The sequence below is a fragment of the Exophiala bonariae genome (genome assembly GCF_035927105.1).
Source record: "Exophiala bonariae strain CCFEE 5792 chromosome Unknown scaffold_6, whole genome shotgun sequence".
Lineage (NCBI taxonomy): Eukaryota > Fungi > Ascomycota > Eurotiomycetes > Chaetothyriales > Herpotrichiellaceae > Exophiala > Exophiala bonariae.
In genome coordinates this window covers 968,199-993,537 of record NW_027042481.1, presented here as the reverse complement: position 1 = coordinate 993,537, position 25,339 = coordinate 968,199, and the positions used below count along the sequence as shown (strand labels likewise).

Here is a 25,339-nt window from a genome sequence, read left to right as displayed (position 1 = left end):
ACACAGCCCTGTCTTCGTACATTACATCTCCACAGAACTGGGACATGCGGAGCAAATTATGGGGAGCTGAAATGCGGATGTCTGATTGACACGAGTTGATCTTTCATGGGCCATGGGGTTTACAAAAGGTCACTCAGAGACTCCAGGTTTCCCTTTGGATAGCACTTTCTTCTCTACACGCTAGAGTACCTGCACAGAATCGCCATTTCTCCATCAAGACGATTTGATCGAAAAGCAACCACGCATCTTCACTCCAATGGCACCACACGCTGAGGACGGGGTCAACGGTTCCAGTGGTGCAAGCAGCCTCGACTTCACCACTTTCTCAAACATCATCGATGGGAAACTGTCGTCGACAAGCCAAACCCGCCATGGAATCAACCCTGCAACGGACAAGCCTAATCCAGAAGTACCTGTCTCGACCCCAGAGGATGTCGATCGAGCCGTAGAAGCGGCGAAGAAGGCGGCGAAGAGCTGGGCAAACACGAGCTACGCGGACAGGAGAAAAGCAGTGTTAGCCTTTGCAGATGGCCTGGAGAAGGAAAAGGATGCCTTTGCACAATTCCTGACAAAGGAACAGGGAAAGCCAGTCAGTATAATGATCTCCTTCATGTACTCGTGAATGATAGCATGTTATATCCGGATAATTGTTGACGTGTCCTCATACCAGCTTCATTGGGCATATTTCGAGCTGGATTTTGCCTTGTCCGCCATTCGAACTATGGCAGGCCTCGAGCTGCCCACAGATGTCGTTGCCGATGAGGAGGGACGCAAGATCATCGTGAGGTATACACCCCTTGGCACTGTTGTCGGCATTGTTCCGTGGAACTACCCGATCCTCCTATGCGTTACCAAAATTGCTCCGGCCGTTGTCACGGGAAATCCCATCATTATCAAGCCTTCCCCCTTTACACCATATGGTGGGCTTAAACTGGTTGAGTTAGCCCAACGATACTTCCCCGCGGGTGTGGTACAGGGATTAAGTGGTGATGATAACCTTGGTCCATGGTTGACGTCGCATCCTGGTCCTGCAAAGATCAGCTTTACCGGATCCTCTGCTACAGGCAAGAAGGTCATGGCGAGCGCAAGCAAGACTTTGAAGCGCGTCACGCTCGAGCTGGGAGGAAATGATCCGGCAATTATACTCGAAGACGTAAACATCAAGGAAGTAGCAGCGAAGGTTGCCACTCTTGCCTTCTTGAACTCTGGTCAGATATGTCTCGCTCTGAAACGTATCTTTGTCCACGAAAAGATCTTCGATGAGTTCCGTGACGCAATGGTGGAACACACCAAGACTCTAAAGCTTGGTGAAGCTCATGAGGAAGGTGTGTTCCTCGGACCAATTCAGAATTCGATGCAATATGAGAGGGTCAAGGGATTTTTCGGCGAGATCGAAAAAGAGAAATTGAATGTGGCGGTGGGAGGCAAGAACCCTGATGGTCCTGGATATTTCATTGTAAGTCGTCGTCCTGGGAAAATTCTTATAAATTTGGTACTGATTTTTGACTTCTTCAGACTCCCACAATCATCGATCGACCAAAGGAAGATTCCCGACTGGTCGTGGAAGAGCCTTTCGGTAATTCCTGTTCTTACCTTTTACACGATTCAACTAACAAGTGAATAGGTCCTATTGTCCCACTCTTGAGCTTCAGCACCGACGAGGAAGCCATCACCAAAGCGAATAACACAAACTACGGTCTTGGAGCCTCTGTGTGGTCGAGTAATCTAGACCGGGCTACCAAGATCGCCGAGCAACTTGAAGCTGGCAATATCTGGATCAATACGCACTTTGAGCTGGACATCAGAGCCCCTTATGGAGGGCACAAGGAGAGCGGCATCGGGATAGAATTCGGAATTGGTGGCCTGAAGTCGTATTGCAACAGCCAGACTGTGTATCTGAAGAAGTGAAGGATCAGAGAACGGCAGATTATGGGCGCCGTAGCATTCGTTAATGAACATTCTATCCTTGAGCAAGAATATCTTTGAAAGCCGGTTGGTCGTAGACGTCTTCGACGTGATTTAGTCTCGGGGAAACTGTTTGTCCGTAGTTTCCCCCCACCCCACAGCCCAGATTCTTGTGTGGAATCAGGTGACTGCGGGGAAGCTCAGAACTAATCTTAGTGGCTGGTCAAGGCGGCAGGCGAAGACCGAGTTGCCGGCTCATGCACCGACATTGTCTTCGTGATCCCAACGTCGAGCAACGCGCTTCTCACAATTATCCACGCCACAATATCATTCAGTATCAATGCTTTTGCCTTAGTGGTCGCAGAGTAGACCTACCAATCTAACAGCCTCGCGCCCCATACCCTCTGGCGTTCTGTCTCGTGAAATCATTGGCACATTCTCAGGTCATTGTCAGGCATCATTTTCTGCTAACATAAAAGCTTGCCCATCCAAGCTCTCCGGGACAAAGACCCATTAATATCATACGAACCCAACATGTTGCACGAAGGGCCTGGAACATAAGACATGTCTGAACCTAAGCGCCAGAGGATCGATGAACCTCTAGGTACGGAGACCATGGATACCGAGGCCGACTCCAATCCTAAAGCCACTACCGATGGTAAACAACGCTCAAACAAGAATGAACCTCGACGACGATTTGAATGTACTTATTCCGGCTGCGGCCGACATTACTCGCGCGCGGAACACTTATATAGACATCAGCTCAATCGTAAGCTTGCGATTCATTCAATATGAGCTCCACCAGATACTGACAGTCGCATAGATAATCCCAAAGAGATCTTCAAGTGTGACTTTCCAGGATGCTCAAGGACTTTTGTGAGGCAGGATCTATGTATTCGACATCGCGAACGACATGAGAACCGTGGAAAGCCACTCTCGGGGCAGAATGCTGCCAGTAGAGAGCCAATATCTCCACGCTCGTCAATGAGTGAAGGCAATGTCAATAGCCCTGGCTCCCCCATTTCTAACATTTTTGCAACACCGAAACAGCTTTCCGAAGGCTTACAATCTTCTCTGATGCATCGCTCATCTTTCTCAGATCCAAGTCTCAAGCCACAGAATCTTCAATCAACTGTGCAGCAGTCTGGGCAAGGCAGCATTACATCGACCAACAGTAATCCCCCAAATCTGCCTGCAATGCGACGGGCGTCATATATTGGCTCTGAACCTCGCGCATCGAGGCAACCTCCGGCATTTAGCTTCCCAGAGATGCCATCTGATGCAACACTATCTCTCCAACGATCACATAGTCTCACGGAAAATTCTTTTGACAACCTCGATCCGAACATCCTGAGCAATGGCATCACGATCACAGGCGACTCTCGAAACCACTCGGCACATAATGCAACGCAAGACAAGCCAGTCGCTCCATTCTCGGTCCCTACATTGAGTGACCAAGCTTTCAACGATTCTCCTGTGTCTATTCGAGATGAGTTCACTGCCTGGCTCTTTGAGGATGCTGGAGGACTCCAGACGGCCGCCTTTTCCATGGGCGTTCAAGGAGGCCTAGGCTTTCCCAATGCTGGAGATGCATTCAGCAGTACTATTTACCCCAATTACTTCACAGAAAATCCAATGGATCAGAGCTACCCTGAGATTATGCAAGTTCGTCCTCGAGAATCAATCAGCAAGGTCCTCGACATTTCCAGTGACAGTGATTTGTTATCGTACGCCAAACGGAAATCGCTGCTGAATTTGATGGAACTCACCTTCAACGATGGAGAAAACCACTTTGTCAGAAAATTGAGAGAAGAAGTCTTTCGAGGCAATCTCGACGCTGAAGATCATGCATTGAGCCTTCGTTCAATGCAACACTATATTGGCTCGTATTGGTACCATTTTCATGCACAGATGCCGATTTTGCATCAGCCAACCTTCTCTGCTGAGAATACTCATGACTATCTACTACTAGCTGTAATGGCTATTGGTGCAGCTTATCTCAATAGAGCTCATGGTCGCCAAGTGACTGATGCCGCTGCACGACTGGCCACATTCATAGCCTGGCATCTACGGTGGCAAGTCTTTATGCACAATGATTTTCACCCCCCTGCAAAGCTTTGGGTGTTCCAGACTCTCCTACTTCTGGAGATATACGAGAAACTGAACGCCACGCGGATGCTACATGAACGTTCACACATTCATTATGCTACTACAATAAACCTCATGAGGCGGGGAACAGCACTGATAGAGACAGGTAATCAGGAGGCCTGGCGCACACCAACGACTCCAGAAGAATGGTGGAGTCGGTGGATAACTGCAGAGGCTACTCGTAGAGCGGCGTTTGCTGCCTTTTATCTTGATGCCGTTAACGCAACCATGTTCGGACATGCCGCCATGATGGTCGTTCATGAGATCCGACTACCTCTACCTTGTGATGACGCACTTTGGTCAGCAACGTCAGCGGCCGAGGTGGGTCGTGTCGAAGCTAGTCTGCACGCAAATGGAGTCAAAACAACCACGTTTCTTGATGGGCTCAAAAAGACGTTAACCGGGAGGAAAGTTCGTACCAATAATTTTGGAAGAATGATACTGGCTGCTGGCTTACTCTCGGTGTCGTGGCATATGCATCAGAGAGACTTACAGGTCTCCACTCTTGGTGTCAGTCAATCGATGGGAGCCCCAGATGGCTGGAGAACCCCGTTGACCAAGGCCTTTGAATCCTGGAAGAAAGATTTCGATGAGAACTTGGAGCATATGCGCAAGGCATCTCTTCCTTGGCAAAAGCACGATTCTGTTTCAGGAGAAGAAGATATGGCAAAATCGGCAAACGTTCTTCACCATCTGAGCCATATGTCGATGCATGTTGACATTATGGACTGTCAGATCTTTGCTGGGTCAAAACGGCTTTTTGGAAGAACAGTCTCAAATGCCGATTATGAAAGAGTAAAGTGTAAGATATTCGACTGGGCAAAAGGCCAAAGCGCCAACGTTGGTGTCTTCCATGCACTTCAGCTGTTGAGATCGGTGATCCCTCCAACTAAGGATGGCTCGAAGAAGCTGTATAATGCCCGAGATGATCATCTTGTCATTAGGCCATGGGCGTCGTACTTTGCTGCCCTTGTGGTTTGGTCGTATGGATTTGCCTTGGATGGCGTTCTGAGGCCATTTCCAAGTCTAATTCAAGCAACACCAAGTCCAGGCGCAGTCCCGACGATGTCGCACAGCCCAAGCCAATCGATGCTCAATATGGCACACGACGGCAGCGAGCTCCAGCTCGATGCCGTCGTGAAAGATGCGCAAGTCTTCCTATCAACGGTGGGTGCTGTCAAAACCCCACAAGCTCTTGACGCAATAAAAGATGGCCGCAACAATGTGGTGGGGGTCCTTGCGATCTTAGAGACAGCATTTCGTGATTCAAGATGGGAGCTTCTACATGAGGCTGCGGATCTTCTTCGGAATGCGATAATGTTGTTAAGAGGAGCGAGCCGCATCTGAGACGGCTGGTGTTACGGTTCTGGAGCACATCCGTCTTATTTTCCGGCGGAAGGATATGCCGAATCGTTGAGATCAATGCAAGTTTCACTTCTTTGGCATGCCTGCGGTTGCGATTGACTTTCTGTTCCAAACAAAATCATGTTTGAGCGCGAATTGCTTCATTGACCCAGCTGTATACCGAGAACGGGCTCAACATAAACAAATCGTACATAGACAGAGTGACGCCAGATATTTTTCCGTGTACTGAGTTACGCCAATTCGTGTACCGTCGATCCGTGTACCGTCGATCCGTGTACCGTCGATCCGTGTGCCGTCTACCGGTTTTCTTGGTCGCAAAGACTGAGGTTATGGATCACATTTCAGATTGGAAATGTCACACCGCTCCTCCGTACCGCAAAAAGCAAGGACTCAACAAGCATGCATGCCTCTTTCAGGCAAGCCGAGGATGAAATATAATGACGCCAATGCATTGGTGGGCATCGAAGGAAGTGTCTGGTGGTTGGCCGGGGAGAGTGCAACCCAGTTGAAGATTTTATGGGGTAAAAAGCGGAGGAGAGCAAGCCTGAGGCGTCCTAATTGATCGCTGATACGCCCCCAGCAGGAGGGGAACAGGTCGGCATACCCCCACGCCACACACTTCATTCACTCCAAGATCTCCTCGTGGGGAGTCGATTTCGTCGTTTCGCCAGCCGGAGAAGTCCCTACCGAAGCTCCTTTTTGCCTCTCCCCCAAAACAGCCGCACACGGTGTCACGCGATCCTCGAATTCGTACTCCGTAGTTTATGGATTTTGCTCAGCTGGGTGACAAGCGCGACTCACGGAGAAAAAGGGCGTCATCTGCTAATGATTTAGTCATGTCCAACCGGAGCTGACGATTGTTGTCTTCAAACTAATACGAAAGCATATGTGCGTTTTTATTTTCATTTATATCGAAAGACAACTTGAGTATACTGGGTCAAATGGCTACTGATCAATTAAAGTCATTGAATGGCGTCACCAATGGGTCGACTCCTCATGCTCCTGGCGCCACAGGACCGAAGATCAAAAGTGTAGAATATTTCCGAGTCAAGCCCAGGTGGCTGTTCGTCAAGATTACAGATGACCATGGCAACTATGGCTGGGGAGAAGCCACTCTTGAAGGACATACCAAAGCGGTAGAGGGGGCGTTGGACGAGATAATTGAGCGTATCATCGGATACGAAGCGGAGTATGCCTCTCCTCACATTCAGCTTGTTTGGTGACGGGAAAACTGATTTCTCCCTTTCCACAGTGATATCGAACATATTTGGCAGACAGTATGGCGGTTAGGATTCTATCGCGGAGGGCCAGTCTTCATGTCTGCTCTCTCGGGGATTGATATTGCCCTTTGGGATCTTAAAGGTTGGTAGAATCAGGGGAGAAAAAGGGTAGACCTCAGCTCATTGATTTCTAATAGGACGAAAACTAAAGGTCCCGGTCTATCAACTTCTTGGTGGAAAAGTTCGCAACAAGGTCCAAGTCTATGCCTGGATCGGTGGTGACAGACCTTCAGATATCGAAACTGCCGCCAAAGCTCGTATTGCACAAGGATTGAAGTGTATCAAGATGAATGCCACTGAGGATGTCAACTGGCTGGACTCGCCGTCTGTACTTGACTCAACTGTCGAGCGACTGAAGATTGTGAAGTCGCTGGGTCTAGATGCTGGTCTGGATTTCCACGGACGCCTGCATAAACCTATGGCCAAACAACTCGCCAAAGCCCTGGAGCCGTATCGTCCGCTCTTCATCGAAGAACCCCTCCTTGCGGAACACCCAGAAGCATACAAACAGCTGAGCGACAGCACAACCATCCCAATTGCCCAGGGTGAACGGCTGTACACTCGTTGGGACATTAAGCGATTCCTGGAAGATGCTTCTATCGACATTCTCCAGCCCGACATTGCGCACGCCGGAGGTATTTCCGAAACGAAGCGGATTGCCAATATGGCTGAAGCCTACGATGTGGCTATTGCACCACATTGTCCCCTCGGGCCCATCGCGCTGGCGGCAAGTATGCAAATCGCCTTGAACATTCCCAACTTTGTGATCCAGGAAATGTCGTTGGGAATGCACTACAACGTCGAAGCTGGAGAAGAGGATCTGAATACATATCTCGTGGATCAAAGTGTCTTCGCGATCGATAACGGATATGTCAAAGCGCTTACAGGGCCGGGCTTGGGTATCGAGATCGACGAGGAGGTTGTCAGACGGATTTCCAAGACGACAGAGCCGTGGCAGTGTAAAGAATTTTATGGCGAAGACGGCAGTATCAGGGAATGGTAAGCTCCATGGGAACTTGTCATCTGTGAGGCCAGGTACTGTGGCCGCTTCTCTACTCAGTAGTCTTTCACGCTCGCCTAGAGATTACGGTGCCAAACCAACATTCTGTACATACAACCTCCCCTTGTTGCTATGGACAGGCCCTTTTGCTCATACTGGCGGAGTCGAGCGATTGCTACAGCAATCATGACTAGACAATCAAAATTTTATGCCCATGTCCATGACGCTCCAGATTTCGTCTCAGAACACTTGTAGACGTTCGCCTAACCTTGATCTGGCATCACCGAGACCGTACCTTACATAGCAAGATCGTGCTCTCCACGGAAAGTGGGAAACCGTCACCATTCCACCCCACGATGCCTTTAGGTGCGAGTTTCCATCGCATAAGCCTACACCCCAACGAAAGGCGGACGGATATCACCCTCCAGAGCTTCCACATGAGCCAAGGTCTGAGACCACAACCGGTGCCCCTGGAAGGATGACGCTTAACTCGCGGATGCTTAGAGGGCCGTGGGGGCAAAAAAGATTGTCCTTAAGCCTCTCAGCCATAAAGCTAGCTTGGCAGTTAAGCAAAACTCGCCGGAGATTTCCACGTGCCGAATAAATAATTTGGGCTTCCATGCCGAAGGGCCTGGAGCAGTCCCCCACTACTTTCCATGGTTAACTCTCCACAATCTCCATCTTCTCATGATGACGAACTGGATTGCGTGGGACACTTCGAGATTCGAATGCCCTCGAGTGCCTATGGATTTCTAACTAAGAGTGGGAGGGCCGTCCGCCGGGAAATGCACCGATGGTTGTCCCTCAAGGCTCGGTGCTCAACCCGCCGAAAGCTGCTAACTAATGAGAAAGCCTACCTAAACAGACGCAGACAACCTCAACGACGCGGTGGTTTTGGGGAAGAGTCAACCTCTGCGATATACTTCGCTGTCACAGCTCTGTTTGCATAACCTTGATTCCTTGCAGACTACACAGTACGCAATAGCTCTCCACGCGGGGTTATCAAGGAAAACCCACCTCCCCGAGGTTTTGGACCACAGGCAAACTAGTTAATGTATCACTTTTGTGGTGAGCATTACCTTTGAAAGTAAACGTGGCGTATGTACACACCGTCGACCGAGTCAGCCAGTTGCTGTTGTCAACCTTGGTCGCTTGATTGCTTTGGTGGCAATAGTATCATCAAGTGCTCATCCTCATGGTTGATGCGGTTTGTGGTGCCCTAGAATTTACACTAAAGTCGAATGGGCTTCTCTAACAGAGGATCTTTCATACTTACATCACTAATCGTCTTGGTAGGTACCGAATAGCTGTAGGATCATCAGCAATATTCTCGGAGGGCGTTGTATCCTGTCCTTGAAGACAAAAACATCGACGATCGCGTCCAGCCTTGTGGTGTTCAGCTTGAGCCTGCTCGGGGGTGTCCGCCAAGATGTCGGTCTCGTTCCTTAACATGTTCTCCCTTGGGGGTAGGACTGCGGTCATCACAGGTGGCACAAGAGGCATTGGTGCAGCCATGGCCATTGCATTGGCGGAAGCAGGCTCGGACATCATTTTGGTTCAGGTAAGGCAATTTGAGCCTCGTGCTAAGCCTAGCATTCATGCATATTTCCACAAGGCAAGCTCTGATATTGCCACTCCAGAGGGACACGAGCAACACAAAGACCAAAGCCTCCATCGAGGCACTTTCTCGCAAAGCGACCATCTACACAGCGGATCTAAGCTCACAGGACGAAGTGTCTGGTCTATCGAAAAGGATTCTCGACGACGGCCATGATGTATCAATCTTGGTTACTTGTGCCGGGATCCAACGACGACATCCATCCCACGAATTCCCCCTCAGCGACTGGAGCGAAGTACTCCAAGTGAACCTTACCACCGTCTTCACGCTCTGCCGAGATTTCGGTGCTTACATGCTCAAGCGACCGGGCCCCCACCGTGGCTCAATCATCAACGTTGCCAGCCTTGTGTCCTTCCAGGGCGGGCTGACCGTTCCTGCGTACGCGAGTGCAAAGGGTGGGGTTGCCCAGTTGACCAAGGCACTGAGCAACGAGTGGGCCAGTCAGGGAATCAACGTCAACGCTATCGCGCCGGGGTATATTCAGACGGACATGAACGAGGCTCTGATCAAGAATGAGACCCGTGCCAGGCAGATCCTCGAGAGAATTCCCATGGGGAGGTGGGGTGACCCCGAGGATTTCAAGGGCCCCGTCGTTTGGTTGGCGAGCAGGGCTAGTGCGTATGTGAGTGGGGAGATTGTTACTGTTGATGGGGGTTGGATGGGGAGGTGAAGCAGAGAACATCGAGTACTCGTGGCTGGAATCGGCTGCACTTTTCTTTCGTGACTCGTTCTGGTGGATGGGTTTCTATAGCTCATGTGCAATCAAGACCGGACCTGAGGGCTACATAATCATCTCCCCGGGGATAGCTTTGAGTTGATCCATATGTAGATTGCTTTTTGAATGCGTTTTCGACTGGCTTTCGGAGAGGACAACATTTTTGTCTATGTACAGAGTAGAGACCTGCGAGCCCCGAGTAAGGAGCAATTGGCTATCACATTCATGTGGCTTGTGGAGTAGTCTACAGTGTATATCTAAACCCAGCCATTTTCTGTGCTTCGGTGGGACCGCTCTTACCCACATCCTCACCACGGTCCATCTTTGCATTCTCGCGACGCAGATAAACACGGATAACTGTTGCAACGAGAATGGCCAGTACCGCAGCGGCCAGATTGACTGCAAAGGCTACGATGTATCGAGGGGCAGAGCGGTATAGGTAGGACGTCCAGATGTTGGGGGTATTCGATACTGCGTTGATTGCAGCGATTGCAGCCGCTCGTTTGACAGCAGGTTGATTGAGACTGCCCGCAATCCACGAAAGAACCACAATCGAAGCCGAGTAGAACGAGGCGGGCATCAGCATCATTGCAACGTACCGTCCAGCGACATTGAGTGTGGATACGGCGATGATATTGGCCACCACGGTGATGGCGAGGGGGCAGACGATGTGGAGGTAGCGTTCTTGCGTTCGATCCGAGTGGAAGCCATTAATCAACATGCAGATGACGCAGAGCATGAAAGGAGGCGCAGTGAGGCCGTAGGTCTTATTTCTCGAATACCCAAGGCCACCGACCACGGATGGGAAGAAATTGGTAACGGCAGCGGAAATGTAAATCGATGTCAGGAGCGTCATGAAAAGCCACATCTTTGGGTCCATCGCAGCCAATTTGAGACCCTGTTGGCCACTGACCTCCTTGGAATTATCTTGCTGACCTAGATCAGACTCGAAATTCCAGATGACCCACTCCCTCTCTTTATTGGAGAAGCCCTTGAGTGTCTTGATGGAATTGGGCAAGATGAATGCGAAGACCAAGGCCAGGAAAATGGTGAGAACTCCCTCAATCAAAAAAAGCTATTTGCATATCAGAAAGAGCTAGGCAAGATGACGTGCTGATTCTTCTTACCCATCGCCAGCCTTCAAGACCCCTTTCGTTGTCCAGTTTCAGAATTCCAATGGCGAACAGGCCACCAAAAGCGTTACCAAGTTGCGAGCCCGAGTACAGGATAGCTGTCCTAAAGGCGAACTGCTTGCGAGAATAGAACATTGATAGATAGTACAAGGCTCCAGGGAAGAAGACAGCCTGTAAAGATGTTAGCCAAGGTTGATAGTCCGAGTCGTAGATAAACTCCATACTTCGACGAAGCCGAGAAAGAATCGACAAGCAAGGAGGCCGCCGAAATTATGGATGACAGCCATGAGACCAGAAATCAGACCCCAAAGCGCCATAGCCGAACAAATGTAGATTGCTGGGTAGCGTATCTTTCCTAGAATGATATTTGATGGAACTTGCATCAAAATATATCCTGCGAAGAGAATGCTGGGCATAAATCGTCAGTATACTCGGTCAAAAGCTACTCCTGAGGATGTTTATGCCTACCTGACAGACGTCTGATATTGGACAGCCGACAGATTGAGGTCCACGCTGATGTCTGCCAACTTCGCACTCGCAATATTCTGCAACAATCAATACTGGTCCAGACTTATGGAATATCACTAAACTCACCTGGCGATCGAGGTAATTCATGATGTACCTAATCGGTACCGTTAGCTGCAGTCCAGGTGTAGGGACAATTCACGATGGTTGATAATAAGGAGCGAGGCATGAGAAAGTATTGGATTTCAGATTTCTCACATGATGGTAATTGACGGAAGAATGAAACAGTCCAATTTGAAAGTTGCCTTTCGCCCAATCTGCTGAAGCTCCTCATCCGAAAGTCCTATAAGAATTTCGGGCAAGACCATATGAGAATGCTCCATACGGACCTTCTCAGCGCCGACACCTTCGACCCGAGAGGAGGCATGACTCGGCCGTCTGGCCTCATCCGCGACGGAAGGCTTCTCCTCCATGCTTTGAAATGTTGAGTCACAGATGGGTGAGTGTGTTGAGCCAACAAGATCGTGGCGAGAACGAATGACTAGTGAAGGAAGGAACCTGCTTCATATAAAAAGACAGCTAGTTGAGCGGCCCTGCTCTAGTCCGACTACGTCGAACTGGACTCGCTACGAGATGCTGGAGAATTCTATGGCCGTTAGGAGCAATGCTATCCACCCCACGGGGATCAGGCACCTATTCTGCCAGCAAGACCGGTATCAAAGGGGTAGGATCAGCCCATCATATGGGGGTTATGGATAACATCAATAGCTCTCACCCCACTATATCTGCGTGGTGGACTTTGCGGTAAATTGCATCGCTAAGTATGATCTGATGTTTAGCCAGGATACCAGGTATATTTCTTGGTGAGCCTCCACATGGTCCAGCAGTTAGCTGTGATAATGTTAGCGCTATTGAACCAGCTCATCGGGTGATCCCGGATTATTTTTAACGATGGGTAGCGGTATACATATACCAGTCAGCGTTTGAGAACGGTACGGTTCACATTGCTGGATGGTGAGCAACCAAACCGATGATTTGGTGCTTCGTTTCACAGTTGTAGATGTTTGGACGAGTTAAGCTTTCAAGCCACAAAACTTGGGGGAGCTCAGAAAGTGTCACACAGTCCAGGGTTGATGTCATAGGCGTTCCAGGCGATCAACAGGCCCCGAGCGTCTCCGTGGCATTTCTCCGTACTCCCTTAACTAGTGGAATACCGTCGAGTTGCAGCTTCCAGCCTCGCATCCTAAACATTTTATGGGGGAATACCGCGACCAGTACAAGAAATCTTCTAGGAGCGTCTATTCTGCTACAGCTTGTGCATAGCCGGGTTTTTGCCCTGGGTGGTGTTCAACTCTCTTTCTTTTTTGTGTCCTGTACCCCTTAGATAGCACGGTCATCCCAAACATCATCAACTCATTCGAGAATTTATCGCCAACATTAAGGTATAGAGAACGTCTAGTGTCGGTGTTGGAACCCCTAGCTGCTTGCCCTTCTTAAAAGGAGTTCCTAGAATCACTTCGACTTCCATCAGCCTCCCTGCTTTGCAATCGACTTGCATGCTGCTTCCAATTGTAGGCATAGCAAGAATCCTATCGATCAAGATATCGATCAAGTCGTACTCGAGAGGCACTTCGGCCTTTCTAGCAACATCGATGACTTCTCGCATCAGTTGTTTCGTCATTGGAGTCGAGTTTTCAGAGGATTTCAACCAAGCGTGAGTGTCCAACATTGTGAGTGTAGTGAGAGAATTCCAGGCAACATTCCATACGACTTTCTCCCAACGCTGAATTTGGATGTTGTCAGAAATTGAAAATGGAGTCTTGCCCTCTGACAAAATGGCCGTGAATTCATCGAGCTTTGTCTTCTCGAATTCTGCCGATAGGGCTTTATTGGGAAAAATGCCTATCTCAGTATTTTCTGATGCCCGGTGTTCAACGATACCTGGTTCACTTTGACCAGCACCAACCCATACCTAACAAACAGTCAGAAATGGATCTCATACTAGTTAAAAGTGGCGTATCCTACCACACAGCTCAAGATTGGGCTATTTGGGAATGCTTCTCGAAATGGGTCTTCATTGCCGACTCCGTTCTGTGCAATGACTATCGTTGTCTTGCTATCATCAACAGCCGGCGCAATTCGCCCAGGGACAGCTGCAGGATCGGTAGCCTTATTTGCGAGGACGATATAGTCATACGTCTCACCAGCCTCGGCCGGTGTTCTCACGACTTTTCCATCGACATCAGCAGGAGCTGTCAATGATTTTGGGTCTTTGTTACCTTTAGCTGGCTTGAAATGATGCTTTCCGTGATTGTAGCTCGTGATCTGGATACCCTAGTGCCAGCGATCCACTTATGAGTCTTTTGGGGTCTGCCTCCTAGCAGTTTCCAAGAGGGAGCATACATTTTTCTGGACAGCCTCGAAATTGGATCGGGCAACGACAGTCAGACGGACATTTTTGCTCCTTTGTAATATAAAAGCGTAAAAAGATCCGATGCTGTGATAGTCTCAGTGTCTGAAAAATTCGGGCTAGATCCACAACTCTTCAAGAGAGGGAGGCCGACTTACGCTCCTAAACCATACAGCATCACTTTGATCTCTCGAGCCATCCTGGAGTACTTCGAGCGTGCTCGTTACTCTTACACAGATATCAAGATCAATTCGTGCCAAGAAAGAAGACCAAGCGTCGTAAAGTTGATGAAGCAGAAAATCGGATCACGAGACCATGCTGATATAAAGACGATATGCGAATGCCGAGCCCCGCGCCTTTCAATGACAATATGACGGAGTACGGAGCACCAGATATTTGACTCTTCTCAGTACAAGTGACAGTATCTTGTCCTCGGTAGATAGCCGGCAGGCATTGATTAACGACCAAGATCAAGAGTAGTGCAAGCACGTTAATTCGGGCGTGGGGGTCTGGATTACCTAGCTTAGGATGGAGTCTGAGGAAATAGCACCGAAAGAAGTTTCCCCAGCGGCCCCACTGAGAATTCTTTCTGCTCGGGGGTGGAGATGCACGCCTGCTGTCGATCTTGAACCTTCTATGTTGACAGATCTGCACCAGGTCCGAATACTAGGGCAGTGCTGACGTGATTGTCGAATATCAAAACCTCTACAAGAATCCAAACTGGTGAGAGGTTTGGCAAGGAGGTTCCAGTGGGATGCTTTGAATTCTGAATCAGGGGACCGTCTTTAGACCAGCCCGTGGATTAAGCTGAAGATGCTTTTAATGTGAGATCGCCCGCAACCTTGAAAATTGTCCAGTAGTTTGATCTATTCTCCAGAGTTAAATGCAGACACTAACCCCGGAATTAAGCCAAGCATCACGATACTTGTGGTCAAGAGTGCTGGCACTGGAGTAGAAATTGGACCGTTTGCTGAAGCATTCAGACGACGTTTCTCGACTATTCTTCACTTCAGACCAACTTGACTACCACGGGCAGCTTGAGAAGAGTTGTTTTGACTCGAGGCCCCAACGTTCTCTTGACTGATTTGCTTGAGTCTGCCAGATATCAACATGCACAGGATTGATGGCGAAAGGCGTTTATTTCCATCTCTGAGATCATCGTTGGCAGGCCCACCTCCTAGTATATGAACAATCTGGTCTTTAGCTGTCTCTATGGACTAAACACGGAATCATCCAGCGGCTCAGGCTAGAATTCGTAATCGACAATGGGCCAGCACTTGGTTGCTTAAAAGGCATTGATCTGCATTGTTAAACACTGGTTCTCCTGCAAGCCTTGACCGTAAGGGACTGTGAAGCAGCAGCTTCCAGGCGGTTGCCAAGGCGGGATGAATACCTGGGGATGCCTAGAGGAAGTTGTGAGGCTTTCTTTCCATTACCATGCCCCTCTTGAGGCCAGCCGAATTGCCCATCGGTGCCAATCTTTCCTGAAATATAACTTTCACGCTCCTTTTGCGCAAGTATCGATTCCACGGATGCCTACAATACATACATGGTTACGTATGACGTCCGGTAGTAGCTGATCATAGCTCGAGCGCAGCTTGGTGTAATAAAGTACGAGCCCACGAAGTACTACTTCGTATCTATTTTGATGGGCCGTGCCTTGTGCGTTACCTAAGTACCCTGCTCGCTCCACCAGGAGCTCGAAGGCCAATGCTCCTGCAACTCGAACCCCGCAATCGTTCCTTTCCAACTGTTCTGGCTTGCTTCAAACTGCTTCTCAGCTAGACTTCAGGCTGTTCCCCTGTTCCCATGCAACTTACTTCCTCAATCAGACTCAGCCGACCATTATTGAGCAGGTCATGAAGAGCATTGTTCTGTTGGATATCACTATCCTCACCACTTTTACTCATCTTGCCAGGCTAGGCTCAAGCGATTCGATCCAAGAACAAAATAGCCCCTCCACCCCAGGGAAATCGATTGGTAAGATCTGGGGTCGCCTGTGGTTAGTTAGTGCCCTTTGTGCATCCCTGGCATAAAGTGTTTGGCAAGAAACTATTTTCCGACCATTAATTTCACCCTCATCTTCAACCTACGATTCGCGACTTATTTGAATCAACAACACTCTCAACAATTATCGAACAAAATCGTAAACTTCCCAGCCCAGGACGAATACATTCCCTGGTGACCTGATCGATGACGCTAGCAAGCAAGCGGAGCTCGACTTCAGAGGTTGGGAAAAGAACAATTTCCATGGTTTAACTCCCCACACTCAACACATATGACGGCCATCCTGCTTCAGACGCCAGTACTGCGATCTGGTGATGATCATCAAATCATGAATCCAACTCATGCACACTCTCGGCATGAGAGATTCAACTGTCCATCATGTGATAAGTCTTTCGTCAGGAAAGCCCACATGCTTCGCCATCAACAACAGCGTTAGAGAAAGTCCCGTATAACTCTAAACCGCAAGATGTCTAATCATACTCTAGATGTGGCGCAGAGACCATTCACCTGCACATTTTGTTCAAAATGTTTCAAGCGAAGGTGCGTTCTGAAATCACGACTCCAATAGCCGTGGTTGACCGAATTTGCCAGCGATGTACTTCGAGCACATCAATTTCGATGCAAGGAACGGGGTGAAGCACCTGTTCCGGACGGCCAAAGCAAAGGCCGGAAAAGATCTTCTTGCATGTCTTGCGTCAAGCTGAGGACACGATGCAACCAAGAGAGCCCCTGTGCTCGTTGTCAGGAATTGGGGAAGGAGTGCATCAGGTGTACGTATTTGTTCCTGCTTTAACATGCAACCAACTCCTAATTTGATGTAGCGACAAGTCTGTCCATACTGCAAGATCAATCTCGACCAATGAGCCGCGACGCCATTCCCATTCAGCACTTACTCAACCCAGACGGGATCGTTGGCTCATTCCCAATTCGAGATAATCAAACTTCTCCATATCTCGAAGAGGAGGAAGGCACAGTTGTCGAGCCCGAAAATTGTTCAGAAACGTCGCATTGGAGCGAAGATTATGATCGAAGCGATGTCTTCGCTGGCGGCGCCATGCCTGGTTATGACGGTGTCAATTTCGATTCATTCTTTGGAGGATTCGAGACGCTGACCTTTGGCACCTACCCACTCAACGCCGATCTTGGAGACTTGACCAGTACCGCAGGGTTGTTTCCTAGCTCGGCTTTAGACCTCGAGCCTCGCGCGTTTGAGATCAGGCAAATCCTGATAAATACAACGGCCAGCCTTGCCAATCAATATCCCGAAAATCAAAGCATGAGTCCAGAGATCTACTCCGCCATAGAACTGATCACGCATGTGGAACTCGACCATTGTATATCGCTTTTCTTTGGCAATTATTACCGACATTGTCCAATATTGCATCGTCCTTCATTTCAACCCGCACTGGTTCCCATACATCTCCTTATCGCCATCTCTGCGTTAGGTGCGATGTATTCTTCCGATCCACGCAAAGTTGCATCCTGGAAGACCTTGTTGGACGTCATTGAAGCCTACATATTTAACTGCTCAGGATTCAGAGAGGAGTATATCGGGAGTATCAACCTAGCAGAGGCTCCAGATGAGGACACCCTCTACTATCAGTTTCAGATGTTTCAAGGTGCCTACCTGATGATTATAGTTCAGTACTTCTCGGGGAATCTGGCAGGCCGCCGCAGGGCGAGGAGGGAGCGTTATATGAGGACCCTAAATGTATGTGACGAGCCCAATCTGTGATGAGATTTCATTGACTTTTGACCAGATTGCGAGAGCATTTCGTTTACCGACTGCTCAGCACAGAAACTACACAATCACCGACGAATTGTCCTTCCAACGTTGGATACGAAACGAAAGCCGTATTCGGTAAGTTTGTGATCAAACCCCTGGTACCACAGCAGTAATTGTAGGTGCTAACCTTTGTGATCCAGGACGATGAATGTTCTCCTTGCATTGGATGCTGCTATGTGCATGTTCAACAATGTCCCACCAAGAATTCACTACTGTGAAGTCGATCTCCAGTTGCCTTGTCAAGCGCAATATTTCGAGCTTTCGAGTTATAGTAACATGTTACAAAAGGCTTTATTTCCACCGCCACGTCCGAAATTGATCGAGGCTTTTCAGAGATTCTTCCAGCCTCAGTCGGAAATCAAACTCTTATTCCAGTCTGAATCCATGTGCTGTTGGGATATGTTGTACTTGATACATGGTCTGTCGATCCCTAACCCTTCTTATTTGTAATGTGCGGCTGAGTACCGCAATGTGTTGAACAAGCTACTAACCTGTCATTGACTTTGCAGTACTATTCACCCATTGCTGGCAACATCTGGTCGGAGATCCCCTAAATAGGACATCATCAACCTCCTTGTATGGCGCGAGCACCGATCCTGCATTCATCCCGATAAAACTCGCCCTCGCGAATTGGAAGATAGTTTGGGACGACGTCCGTGCCGAGGTCACGAGGTCAATGGTACATGAGTCCGGTTTCGAAACCTCGGCTGACAGTTATTGGACATTGACAAAACTCATTGTGCAGAAATTGGAACGAAAACCATACTCGACACAAGGTGCCGATGGTAATGGTGAGGCGAACGGCACCGATGACATAAGTGAGTCAGGGACGGGTAATCTCCTTGACTTCATGCCACTGGAGGCAGACTGTGATAGTCATGGTGCTCATCTGAGGAAGATTTTGGGACGATAAAACCACCGTTTACGCACATCACTGACATTTTGAAATTGATTCGTGTGGATACTTCCCCTTAACCCCTCAAGCTGCTTACCCTCTCAAAGCACGGATTGAGCAGCAGGCAGATCCCACGCCTTTTCACGCCCATCTGCACAGACAGGAGAGCCATTTCCTCTCGATTACCCTATAACGGGTCAGGATTGTGAGGAGCGCCTTTACAATCAATAGATCAGATCCTCCGGCATTAATGACTGGCACGCTACAAAACAACATCCGGAGTAAATACAGGTTCCCCCCTTCTCGATAGCGAAAACCCCCTGCGAAGGAACACTTGTGAGGTTTAACTTGAACCGGATGAGTCGAAGTCTAGCAGGAATCACCACCTTCCTCGGAGTTCTGAGCATATATGATTGGAAATATGGACACGACTGGAGGAACAGACCACAGGATTTCTTCCAAAACGGCGTGGTCACGGCAATCTGATATTCTCTAACGATCTAAGCTCTCGCTTGCTCTTATGGCGTCCTTACGATGCTTGCCCATACCTATACGTATACCTATCTACTTAGGTTAATCAAGAATGTATAACCATGAAACAGCACACCAAATATACGATTACTTCAAGTCCCACCCTACATTCATCTCAGGGCGATCTGTTTACCAAAGTTCGATAAGCTAGAATCTCGAGCCCTCAACACAACGCAGCATCCTCTTCTGCCTGCGTAGGTATCCTGAGAAAAGGCACAATGCATCCAAGCACCTCGCTCTGCAGATGTGCAGAGATCCAACCTCGGATCACGGCCCCGAACGACAAGAGGATCAGCAGTAAGTTAGTAAACGTAGAGACCCCACACACTAAATCCAGCGGGTTGACCCCCAGTGTCCACTTGGTTAAGACGCTCCGCGGCACCCACACGACGGAACACACCCTCGTGTTAAGTCACTGCTGGTCATGCATCTCCTCTTCAAAGCGGCAGGTGAAGACGAGAACTTCTGCGAGTGGACTGCTTTTGCCTATGTGCGGCATTGCAGCATGGCCTTTGCTTTACTTTTACGTTTGCCACGCTGAGGACGCATGGCGAGGCGTGTGGGGCCGGGGTCGGGTCGGGTTGGTGGTCACGAGAACGAATGTTCTGGGGGGGCAAGAAGGAAGAGAGAGTCCGGATATTAACTGGCCTTTCGGTGGCCTCAGCCTGCCAATCATGGTGGGTGTTAGTTGGTACAGGTGAGGGGGGAAGAGGCACAGTGGCCACCAACATATCTAATGGGCCGCACATCTGGGAAGTGAATACGAATGCCATGGACAGCGTTTTACGAGAATCGCCGTGGCGAGGCACGCTGCAAGGAATCTTGGATGTCATTGACACGTTTGATGATGCAAGCATGGACGCTGTGTGCGTCTGGCATTCCAACAAATCTCTATACACCGAAGCTACCGAGGTCGAGCAGCTATAGATATTGTGTCTGGGAGTATACAGAGTGCTGGGAAAACCGGATTACTCGATCCATGGACATCATTGACATTGACCTTGACCTTGGATTTGGGGGTTCCTCCTCTTCCTCGTACGATCTGCCATCGCCTCAGGCAGGTGTCGGGCCCGTGGCTCTCTGCATCTGGCCTCATGTTCCGTCTCATCTCCTGCTTCCATTGCCACGAGGTCGTGGACTTGCCTTCTTTCCTTCCTCGTTCCTCTCTGCTCACATCACTGTCGTTTGCTTGACCTTCTCTGCAGATAACGTTGACCGGAAGTCGTATGTCTCAAAGCAAGCTCAAGTGGTTGGTGGACCTGTCCAACTATGTTAGGAAACATGTTGAGTGCTTGGGCGACTTGTGTGGGACACTGGCTCTGTCAAGGATTGGAGTTTAGTCTATTGGAATCCTGGACATGACTTGGTCTAAATGTTAAGTGCGCTTGCCGTTTCGGAGAGAAGGTGGGGGACTATTACCATCACCACACATTCTTTCTTTTTTTGGGGGGGCGTCAACGAAAAAGGAATGACTTCGCATGGGGCATTTGAACAAAACACAAAAAGGCACCGTGTCAGGTGTCTTCATCTTCCTGTATGTCTTCATTCATCTCCGTCGTCTCTCAACGACCACGGCACGGCGGTGTTCCTCAGGACGTTTAGTTCCAGTGCTACCGTGGCCGTGAGAGGAGGATTTCTTCTCCTGTTCTCGTCTCATTCGAGCTCGATATTCACGTTCATCTTCTGAAGAATCATCGCTGTCTTGGCTATCACACTCACTAGAGCTAGATGACCATGAACCACAGCGTTTCCCGCCGCAGTCAATCTTGACGCGTTGTCCTGATTTTGTCACACCGTAGCGTTCGCAGCGGCATGAGTGATTGGACACGCTTGACAAGCTGGATGGCGATGAACGACTGAAGGCTGTACCTGAGCTTGAACTGTCATCAGAGAGATCAGATGGTGAGGCCGATGAGCCGCCAGAGCTGATGCGGTAACCAGAAAAGCGTTCTTCGAGGTCATCAATGGGGGATGTATCGTAATCTGCTTCTCGTAGTCCACGACTGGCGAATGCTTTGGTTGGTTTTGGGTGCTGGATCTTTCCGGGACTCAAGGCACGACCGGTTGGAATATCACGGGAGTGTCTGTTCGAGAGATTCTGGGTGTTGACTGTGGGGCGAGAGGCCTTTCTGTCACCAGCGGGAACATCGATCACGTTGAGTTTGCGGCCAGTGGTTTTCTCAGTGACAAATTCTTTGGCGGGATCATGAGAGACGTGGTATCCATCGACAATGTAATAATACCAATATCGGCTGCCAAGTTTGAGTGCATTGGATCCTTGAAAGCGGAATGTGCCCTTCCAGCTTCCTGGTTTGGCGGATGCGTCCTTGACAGCGGACAATGGTAGTTGCGATTTGTAACCATCCCAGGAACCGAGTAAGTGTACGGTCCGAACGTTGGGAGAGGTGCGAAGGGTGAAAGAGAGTTGAACGGCTGGGGAAGACATTGTATTTTAATGCTTGAAGGATTCCCGTTGACTGGTGTGTGTGTTTTCGAGTTGATTACTAGTTGTAGTTGTCGTAAAAGTAAGAAAATGCTTGTCGTAGAGACTGTAGTGCGTTATTATCGTCAATTATGCTGAAGAGCTGGGTAAGTGGCGAATATGATCGTCAAGAATAAATGATATATGATGCAAAGAAGTCGATCGAATCAAGCTGAGGCTCAGTTATGACTCGATTCCCCGGGGAGTTGATCGTGAAGCGATTGGCCGGTGGGACCAAAAGTTGATCTTAGCTGTAGGCAGAGCTTCCTCAACAGATAGTTGAGATATCTAGGAAGATTTTGAAAGGTGCTAGTATTATGATGCTGAGATTGACCTGCATTCACGACGAAGGGTGGCCTGGGTCGTAGAGTTGGAACCGAGGTTCGAAACGGGTATGAAAAGCAACAAAAAGTATCGAGCTTGAAAGGACTAGTTGTTGAGCGAGCACAGCAAGGCTGGTTGTGTGCGGGTATTGAGCTATTAGTTTGTGGAAAGAATGATCGTTGACCGGCAACGATGATGGTTTCCTCGGAATGATTATCAAAATTCTTTTGTAAGTCGTAGAGTCGTTGTCTGCAAAACAGGTGATGTTCTTGAAGCAAGATGACGAGCACAGCTCGATAGCAAGACAACAAGAGATGGTGATATTGATATTATTGGTGTTTTGAATTGACGTTGATGATAATTATCAATAGTGTACCAGACACTATCTTCGCAGAGGTTAAGGACGCAAAAGAATCTCGGGAATAGCTCGTTACCGCACAACCAGAATTAACAAGACTTGCTTGTGTGAAGAGAGGAAAGAAATCATGACAACGGTCGGGCTGGGGATGGCATATTTAGATGGAACAAACCTGGTGGAGCACCAAAAGAGGTATGCATGATCATGTCTGGCTGCATAGGCCGTGGAGTCAAGTGGTGGAAGGCCAAAGGAGCGGGTTGGCCAGATGCACATGGACTGGGTGATACGGTGCTGCAGGACAGTTTGTTTGTAGAGACCAGATAGGTCGATTTGAAAGAGGGGACAAATAGATCGGGCGCGTAGAGAGAATGAGAAAGGAAAAGCCGGCAAAGAAATGTGGGAGCCGACCTTTCGACCTGAAAGACTGGGCGCTTATGGAGGCTTTGATTGGTGTGATGAAATTCCTCCTATCGAACAACCACCTTGGAACCTCGATGACCAACAGGTCGACCAATGGTTTACAATTGACATGATGCTAAGAATAGAGAATCGCTCGGCGGTCGCTTGTTCATGATTGTCAGTCATCTATCTCGGCCCATCATCATCTGCACTCAAGCGCTCTCAAACTCCAACTTCTGCGTGATAGTCAAAACGGCTTTCATCGACACTGGTCAAACTGGCCACTTCGGATCCATGCCGCATCAGACTATTGCTTCTTCGCGGCTCGCATCAATATTGGTTTAGACAAAAACGATGAGAATAGGCACGGACCGAGCGACCTGTCCCGTAGTGGAGGCATCCTTGAAGGATCAAGGATCCATTGCATTTGAAAATGTGAACCGACTCTGATTGATGGTGTAAACACTGGTCACAACATGAGCTACTATCATACACAGTCCATACAATTTTGTGATAAACCAAGGACTGCGCCTTGGCCTTGCCTTTCCATACCACAGCGCATCTGCATGCTCCAATACATTCTAGAGGATAAAGACCGGCCTATCCTAGATTCAATAATACCACCTCACCTTCAATCATGTGCAATCACATGTAACCATCCCGTCTAGAACCATTCCTTTGCGAGCCATCTGTTGAAGAACTCTAAGCTAGCTTCTGGCTGGTCAAGAGGGACCATATGACCAGCTGCATGAATCCGCATGAAAGTAAAGTTTCCAGACGACTTGACATCTCCAATCTTTCTTCCTTTCTTGCTATCGTCTATGCGGAGATCCTTGGTAGCAGCAGCCTTGAATTCCTTGTGACCAGGATACTCAAGAGCGTCGGCCCATGCCTTGTTGCCTAGCCAATTACAGATGAAATCTGCGTCACCCGCATAGATCAAGACTGGGAACTTCTCAATAAGCCCTGGCACTAGTCGATGGAATGGTTGCATCCAGTCACCTTGGAAGAGGAAATTCCGGTTGATATCGAAGTTGCAAGAATCGTAGCTATCAACCTCAACACCAAGAGCCTTCATGACACTTTTCTCGTTGAGCCACTTGCTAATCCAGCCAAGTTCGGGGTAGCACAAGTTGCTGGAATCCTTGCATTTTCCACGAACATCATAGACGTTTTGACCAGTCCGCTGATAAGGTGCAAGGAGAGCATTGTTGCAGTAGATGCTGGCAGGGACACATGACCAGACGCTTTCGCTATCGTAGCAGTTCTGGATCAAAGACTGACATCTAGGCAAGGCGTTGTCCATTGCTTGGCATGACTGCTTGTCAAGCACGGCAGGCCAGCCACCGTCACCACAAGCCATAGGGCGATAGTATTCATATTGAGTCAATCCATCGGTGAGACCATTTCCAATCAACACCGACTTGAGATTGATGTTGGTCTTCTTGTGCGAGCTGATTTCAGAAGCAAACACAGGGATATAGTGCCCAGCATATGATTCTCCGGCAATGTGGAAATCCTGGGTTGCGTATTCTGGGAATTGCTCGAAGAAGAGGGTGAGCAGGGCGTAAACGTCCTTTCCAGCGGCCACGGTGTTGGAGACGCTGGAGCTCGAGTACGAATAGCCCACGTTGACAGGTTGGTCTAGAAAGATGACGCTAGCGTTGGCATTCCAAGAGTACGGATTGTACACCAATTCGAGGTTCTCGTTGATGCGAGACGGACCAAGTTCGAGGAACAGCCCGGTAAGTGACGAGCAGCCGGGGCCACCATTCAACCATAGGACGACGGGGTCATTCTTCGGGTCGTTCCTCGATTCGAAGAACCAATAAAAGAGATGTTTATCGTTTTCATCGTCATCCAGATAACCCGAATATTGCTTGACATCTGGGTCAACGCCCAGAGCACTAGGGTCAACCGATTTGACACGAAGGCTGTAAGTATCAAGTTTGCCGTCGATACGGCGTTCTTTCTCGCCATCGGCATTCTCAACCCAAACATTCTGGATATCTTCCCCTCGCACGATGTGATCCCATTCGTGATCGGGTTTACGGGTATGCTTCTTCGGTGCAGAGAAAAAGCTAGCGGCAGACATATCTTCTGGATACAATGCAGCCACTTCGTCCCAAATGGCGGCAGTCTCTGCGGTAAGACCCTTTAGAGCATCCTTCAGGTTGTGGAGTTGCTTGTCAATAACATTCTTGGCCTCTTTCGGGAAGGTCTTGGGAAATTGGAGAGGTTGTTGCTGTGGTGCGATGGCAGCCGTGGCCACACCAGCCAGCAAAGCTGTGGAAAGGGCCTTCATGATGGGGTGATGGTGCAGATTCCCGTTGCTATACCAGTCAAGGCAGCAGCGATAAGAGTGGTTGAGGATTAGTGGGGGCTCGCCCTGGGAGGAACAATAGATGGAAGATGATCAGTTTCAAGCTGAGATACAACTTGACAATATGGATTGATGATATTGAAGCAGTATGTAGAGGAAAGGAAGTAGAAGGAAGAAGAAGGACGATTGAGGACC

At 49.0% G+C, this 25,339-nt stretch overlaps 9 protein-coding genes across 9 annotated transcripts; 5 read left to right on the top strand and 4 right to left on the bottom strand.

Moving 5' to 3' along the window:
• Positions 1-256: 256 nt before the first annotated feature.
• Positions 257-1,908, top strand: LTR84_011810 (uncharacterized protein; the record flags this gene model as incomplete). Its single annotated transcript, XM_064855338.1, has 4 exons — positions 257-589; positions 671-1,456; positions 1,516-1,576; positions 1,625-1,908. 4 exons carry the CDS (start codon positions 257-259, stop codon positions 1,906-1,908), a joined length of 1,464 nt encoding a protein of 487 aa, XP_064708927.1.
• Positions 1,909-2,469: 561 nt separating this feature from the next.
• LTR84_011809 (uncharacterized protein) lies at positions 2,470-5,400 on the top strand (the record flags this gene model as incomplete). Its single annotated transcript, XM_064855337.1, has 2 exons — positions 2,470-2,563; positions 2,729-5,400. 2 exons carry the CDS (start codon positions 2,470-2,472, stop codon positions 5,398-5,400), a joined length of 2,766 nt encoding a protein of 921 aa, XP_064708926.1.
• A 959-nt stretch (positions 5,401-6,359) lies between these two features.
• Positions 6,360-9,986, top strand: LTR84_011808 (uncharacterized protein; the record flags this gene model as incomplete). The annotated part of the gene is made up of 5 exons (XM_064855336.1): positions 6,360-6,607; positions 6,671-6,780; positions 6,836-7,697; positions 9,169-9,259; positions 9,339-9,986. 5 exons carry the CDS (start codon positions 6,360-6,362, stop codon positions 9,984-9,986), a joined length of 1,959 nt encoding a protein of 652 aa, XP_064708925.1.
• A 289-nt stretch (positions 9,987-10,275) lies between these two features.
• LTR84_011807 (uncharacterized protein) lies at positions 10,276-12,102 on the bottom strand (the record flags this gene model as incomplete). The annotated part of the gene is made up of 6 exons (XM_064855335.1): positions 10,276-11,106; positions 11,159-11,335; positions 11,389-11,572; positions 11,633-11,709; positions 11,759-11,786; positions 11,888-12,102. 6 exons carry the CDS (start codon positions 12,100-12,102, stop codon positions 10,276-10,278), a joined length of 1,512 nt encoding a protein of 503 aa, XP_064708924.1.
• A 935-nt stretch (positions 12,103-13,037) lies between these two features.
• On the bottom strand, positions 13,038-14,238 carry LTR84_011806 (uncharacterized protein; the record flags this gene model as incomplete). The annotated part of the gene is made up of 4 exons (XM_064855334.1): positions 13,038-13,601; positions 13,655-13,963; positions 14,033-14,126; positions 14,198-14,238. The coding sequence occupies 4 exons, from the start codon at positions 14,236-14,238 to the stop codon at positions 13,038-13,040; spliced, it is 1,008 nt and encodes a 335-aa protein (XP_064708923.1).
• Positions 14,239-16,905: 2,667 nt separating this feature from the next.
• Positions 16,906-17,781, top strand: LTR84_011805 (uncharacterized protein; the record flags this gene model as incomplete). Its single annotated transcript, XM_064855333.1, has 1 exon — positions 16,906-17,781. The coding sequence occupies one exon, from the start codon at positions 16,906-16,908 to the stop codon at positions 17,779-17,781; it is 876 nt and encodes a 291-aa protein (XP_064708922.1).
• A 327-nt stretch (positions 17,782-18,108) lies between these two features.
• Positions 18,109-18,745, top strand: LTR84_011804 (uncharacterized protein; the record flags this gene model as incomplete). Its single annotated transcript, XM_064855332.1, has 2 exons — positions 18,109-18,236; positions 18,391-18,745. 2 exons carry the CDS (start codon positions 18,109-18,111, stop codon positions 18,743-18,745), a joined length of 483 nt encoding a protein of 160 aa, XP_064708921.1.
• A 2,059-nt stretch (positions 18,746-20,804) lies between these two features.
• LTR84_011803 (uncharacterized protein) lies at positions 20,805-21,704 on the bottom strand (the record flags this gene model as incomplete). Its single annotated transcript, XM_064855331.1, has 1 exon — positions 20,805-21,704. One exon carries the CDS (start codon positions 21,702-21,704, stop codon positions 20,805-20,807), a length of 900 nt encoding a protein of 299 aa, XP_064708920.1.
• A 1,781-nt stretch (positions 21,705-23,485) lies between these two features.
• Positions 23,486-25,126, bottom strand: LTR84_011802 (uncharacterized protein; the record flags this gene model as incomplete). Its single annotated transcript, XM_064855330.1, has 1 exon — positions 23,486-25,126. The coding sequence occupies one exon, from the start codon at positions 25,124-25,126 to the stop codon at positions 23,486-23,488; it is 1,641 nt and encodes a 546-aa protein (XP_064708919.1).
• Positions 25,127-25,339: the final 213 nt, after the last annotated feature.